This window comes from Pinus tabuliformis, chromosome 5_2, assembly GCF_031772625.1.
Source record: "Pinus tabuliformis cultivar Carrire ecotype Pingquan chromosome 5_2, CPIR1, whole genome shotgun sequence".
In the NCBI taxonomy this organism is placed as follows: domain Eukaryota; kingdom Viridiplantae; phylum Streptophyta; class Pinopsida; order Pinales; family Pinaceae; genus Pinus; species Pinus tabuliformis.
The window spans coordinates 442,969,731-442,980,390 of NC_142306.1; the positions used below are offsets into that span (position 1 = coordinate 442,969,731).

At 38.3% G+C, this 10,660-nt stretch overlaps 1 protein-coding gene across 1 annotated transcript; it reads right to left on the reverse strand.

Annotated features, from left to right (window-relative positions):
• Positions 1–6,672: 6,672 nt before the first annotated feature.
• Positions 6,673–9,896, reverse strand: LOC149159572 (uncharacterized). The gene is made up of 2 exons (XM_089436512.1): positions 9,515–9,896; positions 6,673–9,102 (listed from the first exon to the last, which is right to left on the reverse strand). Exon 2 carries the CDS (start codon positions 9,016–9,018, stop codon positions 7,105–7,107), a length of 1,914 nt encoding a protein of 637 aa, XP_089292638.1. The 5' UTR covers positions 9,019–9,102; positions 9,515–9,896; the 3' UTR covers positions 6,673–7,104.
• Positions 9,897–10,660: the final 764 nt, after the last annotated feature.

Genomic DNA, 10,660 nt, shown 5'->3' on the forward strand with positions numbered 1-10,660 from the left:
TCATAAAAATCACATTAACATCCCCATGATATGACAACCAAAGAAAAGGATAACTTTTACAAAAAGAGAAACCACAACAACTTTCCCAACCTATCTTAGGGCATTCAGCTTGTACCAAAGGGAATTAACCTGTCAAACATGCGCCGTTAAATAACATCAAGAGCTTTTGACCACAAGTATATATAATAGAGGACAAGGACCAATTTGGAATAGATTTCTAGCTACTGTGAGTCAAAGATTGAAAGATAGTATGTCCATCCTTAACTACTAAAATAGACCAACTTCAAATATCTGGAGTCCTGCTTTAGAAAGAGATCAATTTCAGAGTTGAGTTCTCTATAAACATGATAGGAAAACAAAATGGAGTTAAAAACAGAAATCGACCTTTCAACTCATCAAAGATCAGAATTAAATACCATATCCCCATTCTAAATTCACCCTTTGTCCAATTTATTAATACCAATTGTGTCACCAGAGATCAATTTTCGAATTGACTTCTTTGGACATGATTAAAAAAGAAATGCAATGGAGTTAACCAGCGTAGATGCATATTAACTCTAGATCTATCAAGTGCTGAGAGGGATCAAATCTCTCGAGGTGTAAAGCTCTTTTTTGAGTGCAAAACTTGAGGAAAGGTTTGCACCTCGAGAGATTTGATCCCTCTCGGCATATGATAGGTCCGGAGTTAATATGGATCTAGGTTGGTTTCATTGGTGTGCAGCGAAAGAAAATTTAACGAACAAATGATTGATTTTATCAATAATATGTAAAATCATCTAATATTAATATAATCATTTTAAATATGCTAAATATGTCTCAAATTAATCTAGTCATTTTAATTTTAAATTTGCTTAGTTACCTCAGTTTGTTGAGATGATAAATATTGTGAATAACTTTATTGATGAAAAATGATGAAGTATTATTTTGAATGTAAAGTGACAATGTAATAGTGTTGAATGATAGAAAATGTGAATAATAAGAATATAGTAAATTACAAATAGTCTTCATTGTAATTAATCTCAAACTATTTTCTTCTACTATTCTTATTGTCACCTTTATTACTTTTGTCGTCTTTTCATATTGATTATATGGAAAGGACAAGTTAAATCATAAACCATTTAAATATTTAGCTCGAAAAGGACATGTTAAATTGTAAACCATTTAAATTTTTAGCTCGAGATATTGTAGTAAACGTCATACCTTGTCTCTCTTTCTCTCCAATATTAATAGGTTGAATTATTATAACACAAAAATCAATTTACATAGTCAATAATTTTTATACTTACACTGAAATCAATGCACAATATTAATCCAATCACTTTAAAATTAATGTACCATCATACATCCAATTACATCAAATCAGAAATCAACATCTATACTAAAATCAATGCATCTAATGCAAAAAATCAAATAAGATTATAAAACAACATTGACACTGAAATAAATGCATCTAATGCAAGCAATCAAATACGATTAGAAATCAACATTTACACTAAATCAATGCATCTAGTGCTAGTAAGAAAAAAGGTTTATAAACCAACATTTACACTAAAATCAATGCATCTAATGCAAGTAAGCAAATAGGATTATAAGCCAACATCTACACTGAAATCAATGCATCTAGTGCAAGCAATCAAATAGGATTAGAAATCACCATCTACACTGAAATCAATGCATTTAGTGCAACCAATAAAATAGGATTAGAAATCATCTACATTGAAATCAATGCATCTAGTGCAATAAATATTCTTCCTCTCTCCCCCCTCCATATATATATATATATATATATATATATATATATCACTCCATCTCTCCTTCTTTGTCTCTCTATCTCAACCCCCCAAACACACACGTTCTCTCACTCCATATCTATCAATCTCTCTATCCCTCCCTCTCTCCATCTTTCTTCTTTCCACTCTTCACTTTCCATCTATATCCCTATCTCCCTTTGTCTCTCTATATCAACCCCAAAACATACACTCTCTTTCTCCAATCTATCTATATATCCTTCCCTCCTCCTCTCCCTCACTCTCTTTCTTCCCCTTCTCTCCCTATCCCCCACTTATGTCTCTCTTCCCTCTTGTTATCCTCTCTCCCTCTCTCTCCATATTTCTTATCACTCCCTCTCTCCACCTTTCTCTCTCTATTTCTTTATTCTTACCTCCTTCCCTCCCCTTCCAACTCCATTTCTCTTTCCTTCCCTCTCTCCGCTCTCTCACATCCTCTCTCTCTTTCTCTCTCTTCACCCTTCAACTATGTTATTATATCCTTCCCTCTCTCCTTCTATCCCCCATTCTCTCCATCTCTCCTTCTTTGTCTCTTTATATCACCCCCAAATATACACACTCTCTCTCCATCTCTCCCTGGTCACTCCCTCTCTCCACTTCTCACTCTCCATGTATTTATTCTTCCCTCCCTCTCTCCTCCCCTCTCTCAAGTCCGCTCTCTCGTACTTCCTCTCTCTCCCTCTCTCTTCCCCCATCACTCTCTCTTTGCCCTCCAATCCTCTCTCTTCTCCCATCACTCTCCTCCTATCTCTCGAGTCTTGTCTCTCGTTCTTATTCTCTCTCTCTCTCTCTCCCCAACTATATTACTATATCCCTCCCTCTCTCCTTCTCTCCCCCCTTCTCTCTATCTCTCTTTCTTTGTCTCTTTATCTCACACCTAAACATACTCTCTCTCTCTCCATCTCTCCCTTGTCACTCCCTCTCTCTCCACTTCTCACTCTCTGTGTCTTTCTTCTTCCCTCCCTCTCTCCTCCTCTCTCTCCCTTTCTCTCCTACCTTCCTTTCTCTTCCCCCATCTCTCTCACTCTCTCTCTCTCCTCCCTCCAATCCTCTCACTATCTCCCTTCCTCTCTCCTTCTCTCTCTCCCCCTCCATTTTTGTGTCTCCCTCTCCCTTTCTTACCCTTCTCTACATCTCACTCATCTCCCTCTCTCTCTCTTCATTCCTCCTCTCCCCTATCCTTAAGTTTATCTCCATCTCTCCCTTTTCACTCCCTCTGTCATGCCCCCTATCCTGGAGGTAGTCTTTCAACCGCACATTGGCAGGTGCGACACCGCTACCCAATTTCTTTTCACCAATACTATTCAGTACATACTACGCCTAACATTCAACACTTAGATATTTTTCTTCAATTACGCTAAGCATTCATCTTTTAACACAGCGAAAATACATTCATCATCATCATTTATAAATATGCACAGCGGATAAACTTCTTTTAATGGGAGGGGAAACTCCCTGGTTAGAGTCTGCCCAAATAATAATACAACAGTCTTTTACAAGTATTTTACATACACAGCCTTTGCCAGGCAACCCCAAGTTTCACCTTGATAATTTGTCCAAAACACTTCAACTCAGCCTGCCCGTTCAGCAGTGCCCAAGTCTGTCATTTAGGGTGGCCCACGCCTGTCGTACAGCTCGCCCTCGGTTAGTTCCCCGTTCATTCAACTCGTTCAGCCCGTTCGAGTCGTTCAGCTCATTCAATCTGTTCAAGTTGTTCAACTCGTTCAGCCCGTTTGGCTCGTTCAGCTCATTCAAGTCATTCAGCTCGTTCAGCGTTTTCGAGTTGTTTAGCTCATTCGGCCCGTTCGAGTCGTTCAGCTCGTTCGGCTCATTCAGCGCATTCAGCCCATTCGGATCATTTAGCTCGTTCAGCCCATTCAACTCATTCAGCTCGTTCAGCCCATTCAGCTCGTTCAGCCCATTTGGCTCGTTCAGCTCGTTTAGCTCGTTCGGCTCGTTCATCCCGTTTGGGTTGTTCAGCTCGTTCAGCCAGTTCGGCTTGTTCAAACGTGCCCCTCCTACAGCTCGCCCGCGGGTAGGGTCGCCCCACCTGCAACTCATCCGCCCAGAATGCACCCAAAACCTTCGTTTCCCATTTCCTCGACTCGGTACTACGGCCCTCGATCCGCTTGCACCTCGCCCTCTTTGTTTGCTCGTCCTCCTTACTCATCCAAATACTTAGACCCACACCTTATGCTTGAACTTGCTTGGTTGGATGATTGCCTTTGCTCCATCACATCACCCTTTATATATATCTGCCTCCAAGAGTCAAGGAGGGTTGGCCCATGGTATTGATAATTATTTGTCCCATGGTATTTGGCCCATAGGCTTCACCCAAATAAAACATATTTTTTTAGTTTTATAAAATATAAAAAGGTTTATGGAATATATATATATATATATATATATATATATTTGAGTTTTCTTAAATATAAAGAGGTTTATGAAATAAATATAAAATTTATTTATATTTTTATTTATTTATCCTACCTCTAAAGTAAATATAAAAAAATTATATATATATATATATATATATATATATATATATATACACCATACCTCTAATTTATTTATATTTTTATTTATTTATCATACATATCTTTTTTGAGTGTTTTTAGCCTTCTTTATATTTTAAATTTATATTGTGTTTACACATACAAATAATTAGATTGATTTTTAAATAGGGCTTACAATAAATTAAAAATGTTAAATGTTAAACTTTTTTATGTGAGATCTAGGGCTGTTTACATTTACATGTTTCCGTTTTTATTTACATGTTTGTGTTTTTTATATGAGATCTACTACCCATATTGGGTTGTAGAGCATTTTTATATGAGATCTACCCCATATTACGATGTAGAGCCACGCAAAAAAAGATATCAAACATCAAACCAGATCCCTAAACTTGAACCCTTTTTACAAAATTAATTAAGGAGTCGTCTAACGAAGCGGAGGAATTGCCCGAACGGCCAACAGTGGTCGAAATCCGGGCAAAAAAATTTCAAAAAATCTTGTAAAGGCAATGTTTGAATCGTGTATTTGATGGTGGAAATGGATTCAGCACTATCAAAAACATCTAGGACACCTAAAATTTTAAAGCTTAACAATTATAACTTGAATTTACAAAAATCCTTGCCGGATTTTCTCTAAATATGACCAGAATTTCCATAACTTTCCGGGCAACTCCTCTGCCTTGTTAGACTACGCAATTAATTAATAACCAATTTCAAAGCAAAGAGCTTAGCATAACTCTCACATTCATCTCCCAATCTGGCCTTAACCATGAAAAGTGGGCGCCATTTAAAAAAATAATGCCACCTGCTTTGCATTTGGGAGGAGATCCTTGGCTTGTTCCATCAAAAGCATGAAAAAGTTGTTGCTGCCTCAAAGGTATTGCTTTGGCAAGGGTTATATAACTAGCAAATATAAATCTTCTCTGAGAAGCAAACTGGAAAGGTGGGATGAATCTAAGGTGGGATGAATCTCCCTTAAAACGTCAGCATTCTTTGCAAACCAAATTCCCAATCACACACTATCAAGAGTAAAGCTTTGAACTCTTATTAACCTTCTCCTGCCACTGCGGAAAACAGTACATGCTGCTGTAATTTCACCATGCCCAGCACCTCTTACCGCTATCAGGATATCCATTCCAGCCCACAAATGGGAAGAATATGGGCAAGATGAAAATGTCCTATAGTTTCTTCATCTAGTTTGAATAAAGTACATCAACTTGGCCATGTCAAATCCTCATCTAGTTTGCTTAAAGCACATCAACTTGGCCCATGTCAAATCCTCTCTTGTACTTAGTACTTCACATGTCAAATCCTCTCTTGTACTTAGTACTTCACAGATTAGGACCTTGTTCTTTATGGCCAGCCACATGAAGACCCTTGCTTCAAGCTTTTAGTGGCGACCTGATTTTCCAAAGTGATTTCCACCACCATTAGAGTCGATCAGGCCGATCTATTAATAAACACTGGATTGCCTGATTTTCCGAAGTGATTTCCACCACCATTAGAGTCCATCAGGCCGATCTATTACCAAACACTGGATTGCCTTGAAACCTTAGGGTAGAGAACCCTAGAGTTGGGTTTTTTGCCTTGAAAACTTAGGGTAGAGAACCCTAAAGTTGGGTTTTTTAACCAGACCAGCTCATCCTTTGTCTCCTTTAGTTGAACATGACAACTGAACATGACTCACTTTTTGTCCACCTGTGTAAGCCTCCCACTGCTACTCTTCATTCCCTCCTAGCTGTAGAAAGTTTGCCTTGATCCTCCTTTCGCTTCCACCTCTACAATGTTTTGCTTTTTTCCACTCTTGTTACTGAAAGGTAGTGTTTTATGGAGAGGCAGCCTGAGCTAGATACAAGTAAAATTTCCCTAACTGCTCCTCTTCATTCCCTCCCAGCTCTAGAAAGTTTGCCTGATCCTCTTCTTTCGCTTCCACCTCTACAATGTTTTGCTTTTTTCCACTCTTGTTACCAAAAGGTAGTGTTTTATGGAGAGGCAGCTCAAAAGGTAGTGTTTTATGGAGAGGCAGCCTAAGCTAGATACAAGTAAAATTTCCCTCACAGGTTATATATCAGATGAACGCATAATTTTTTTTTTAAAACCCTCTTCATTTGTCAGCAATGCTCCAAGTCCAGTGTATTGGATTCAGATTCAAGAATTTGAAGGAACCATCCAGTTTTGTCCATAGAACTATAAATCATGTAAATTTGATTGTACAGAACATAAATGCAAACCATACACGGGCAACATTCCATGTTAGGATGTGGTTCAGTACAGGTAATGCAATTTGTCCCAAAATAGATTACTCACTACAGAGGATTCAGTCAGATAAATCATAATTTAGATGAGAAAGCAAATTAAATTGCATCAACACAGTTAAAAATCAAAATCTCATGTTTTAGGTATTTACAGGCTAATATACATCAGTGAGGATCGGCGATTGTTCTTATCTCATATCTCTTTTTTTAATATCCGTGGGAACAACATAAAAGACTGATGGATGATCTGTAAAGCTCGAAGAGTTGTTCCTGCACCAATCAACCCCTTCCAAGTAAGGTAAGGTTTCATGGACTAAAGAACAATGCCAATGAACATTTCTATCTATCTAACCGCTGTATCAAATAAAATAAAAAATCAGTGAAACCTTAAGTGTAAACTGCAACAATGGGCACTGCAGAAAGCTACAGGACGAGTCAATGTCTAGATGCATCTTACTGGACAAGTTTCCAGGGAAATTCAATTTAACCTTCCAGCCATCAACCATAGTAGTAGAATTGCGTTAAACAATGGCTTAGAACGCCCTGTTCTTATCTTTCCAGGCTCTGGGGAATGGGTGCATTCATTGGATAGCCGTCCCTCTTTGGATTTTCTGTTTGAGTTGCCAAGTTATCTGCATCCTCTGATTCTGATGATGGAGAAATTGCAATATGAGTTTCTGCTGTTAAAAAGTTGGACAAAGAGAATCTCGACCCTTCCTGCACAAGGGGCAAACTCTGTGGAGGAAGAGAGTTTGCAATAGAATAATGCATAGGACTTAAAACTGGCGACACTGAAGCTCGAGCATTCAGAGGCGACATGTCAGCTTTGACCCGAGAGGGTGAATTCACAGCTGGAGATAACACGGCTGGTGATCCTGGTTCATGACCCAAGGGAACCAATCTGGTTGAAGTATCTCTCAGGTCTAGTGAATCTTGGCCAAGATATTTTCTAGAATAAAGTTTATCATCACAGGCTTCATAGAAATTTCCAGTGCGAACCTCCTGACAGAGAGAACAAACGCTGCAGAAAAGCCACTGCATTAGATCTGTCACATTAGGCTGCCCAAAACACCAGCCATTCCCAGGTAGGCCAAACCTCTTCCGCATCTGAATCCTCCAAAACCCACCGTAAAGAAGCCCACACGCGCAAAGAATGATCCCAGTGATGCCAAGACCTTCCCGAATATTCTCATTATCAATATTGACAGCAGACAAGGTGAAGATCCAATAAGGAGCCATACACAACAAAATGAAGGTCACTATGTGCACATACATGTTCCCAAACCCTAGTCTATCCATATTCCACCCAAAAACACAGAACCCACAAAATGTTGAAAAGAATGCAACAGAACGATCACTGTAGCAGTCAAATAGACCCCCCTGCCATTCCGGTTTAGGTTCCATTCTTTTACTCTCTCTTGCATGAAAAGTGTATCTCTTTTCAAGCATCCTGCATGCAGATTTGCCATTTACAGAGTTATCACCTATCTGAGTAAGATCTACGTGAGCCTCCAAATCACTTTCAACTTCGTAATCCTTTCCGAGAGGACTGAGGATGAGATATAGACCAGCTGCAGCAGGAGCACCTATTGCAACACCAACGCACAAACCCACTCCAATAGCCGGACGCTCTGATCTCTTATAGCCCCAATTGAGACCACAGAGCGCATACTGTGCAAAACAATTCACTTGCAGAAGTAGCACGACTACCATCATGTGCGCCCATTCATGAGGTTTATAACTTCCATTTTTGCAGTAGACCTTTCTAAGCTTGACAATGTCCTCTGGTTTCCATCTAATGAGAAGTGAAAGATGATAACAACGCTGTGGGTGTTGGTAGAGGCACATCAGGGTAAAGAGAGCATTTAGAATTTGATTATTGACCTCAAACCAGGCATCCCTCTGACTCTTTTTAGGCAGGGCCCTATTCAGAAGGCCAACCATAACCAAAAAAAGAATAGCTCCAGATACTGCCACGGCAATCCCCCATATCAACAGTGCCAAATTCTTCGGATTTCGCAGCCATTCTTTCCCTGCGTCCTTCAAAACCACCCACCTGATTTCCCCAACAAAAGGCACTTTGACGCCATCCTTGAGACCATGGAGAGGCTCTACCGGTGCAGGAGATAGCGTAGATCGCGATATGCCATCTCTTTCATTGGCTATTCTTTGAAATGTTGCAGAAGGCGAAACACGAAGAATCGGCGAAACTAGCTTCGGAAAGCCTGGTCTTCTGGGAGGCTTAATGAAGTATTTAAAAAGTGACCTCTTAGGCTTCTTCGGTGCTTGTGCTTTATTCTCTACACCTCCTAACTGTCTACTGCTTTCTAAGAGTCCTTTTTGAGAAGACGTACCAGAAAATGGCCCAATTGGCTGCTTGTTTAAACTGGGGGATATTTCGGAGAAGGATTTGTGATCATCAATCTGGATCTGATCACTTCCTCCATTTTGAGCAGTCTCCATGATCAACTTATTCAAAGAAAACTTGCCAGGACTGTAATTTTTCTGTTTAATACAAGGCTTATGCTCTTACAGAATTCCCTATCTCTGTATTTAGGAACCCAACAAGGCAATATCAAGGAGACATACCTGCCATTACTTATGGAATTCTATAAACTAAGACTACCCAACAAGAATATATCAATGAAACATAGTGGTTTATCTTATTCTGGTGCTCTGCAGGTCAAAAACCTATAAACATTGCCTGACCCAATATCAGATATCAAGCATGGCAGCCTGACTATGACGAAAATCAAACAATTTGCAGGAAATAAAAGCCCTTTCTAGATTTGGGGAACCCACTTAAAGGTTAGCAAGTAGGCATGGCTGTCATTCAGTTCTACTGCTCAACAGACCAAAACCCTATCAAAACTTAGGGACGCGAAAACAAAAATTATTAGGCAGGTCCTTAAATTCTGGCCACACAAACATATTACAGAAGTTGTCTCAATTTTCTCACCTGTATAAAGAAATCCATCTGAAATAAGCCTTAGATTGCTAATCCTTCCTTGGCATCAAGCCTTCTCCTTGGCCCCTCACCTCCACAAAGCGCTGGCTTGCTTCTCCCAAATGGATACAACTAAATCCATTTTTGAATAAAGAAGCCCATCCTTCCAGACTTCTCGTTTATCAGTGCCACCGACTATTTTACCCTTCTGTTTTGTTTTTCCTCTGGGAAGCTGACCGAGTGGCTGCGCAATAACAAACTTGTTCAACGGTGTCGGTTTGTTTTCCACCACTGAAATTTTCCATCCCTTTTTTCATGGATTTTCATGCCAGTTGGCTCAAATTGAGATTACACGTACTCCATGAACTTCGCAATGCTACTGGCCAGCACTGAAATGTTATGTCATAGGCTACTTCATCATGGCTATGTCTGGAATAGTTCATTGTTTCATTTTCATAATATTTCTAACCAATCGTCTGGCTCAAGAATATAGGTGAAATTTTATGTTATATTGTAACACTAATTATAATTAGTAACCTTAATATACCATATATATCATGATTAAATAAAGATATTTTAAAACTTAAATTTAAATCCTATATATTATACATGGTTTCCCATCCATATAAAGAAACAATCTACCTACTTCAATGATTTACGATTAAATAAAGATATTTTAAAACTTAAATTTAAATCCTTTATAATATACATATACATGGTTTCCCATCCATATAAAGAAACTATCCACCTACTTCAATTATTTATCACTATAATATATTTATTTCATATATAGATATTAATTTATATATTAAATAAGTTAATTGAAATTATCTTAGGTGGTTAGGTAAAATAATTGTTAGTTTCATCATCAAAATTCAAATTTTCTTTAAAGAAATGATGAGCTATATTACCTTAATAAAAATTTTCTTTAAAGAAATGATGAGCTATAATACCTTAATAAATATTGGTGTAATGGCCAAGTACTTATGAATATTGTTGTATTGACTTAGAGCCTTGTAAACTCTTAAATGAATATACATGCAATAGCAACTTCACTCTAGCTCTTTAATATATATGTGTGTGTGAGAGAGATAAATTTAATTAAATAAATATTTATGATAATAATAATAAAATAAAATGAAAAAATCCAAATAACAT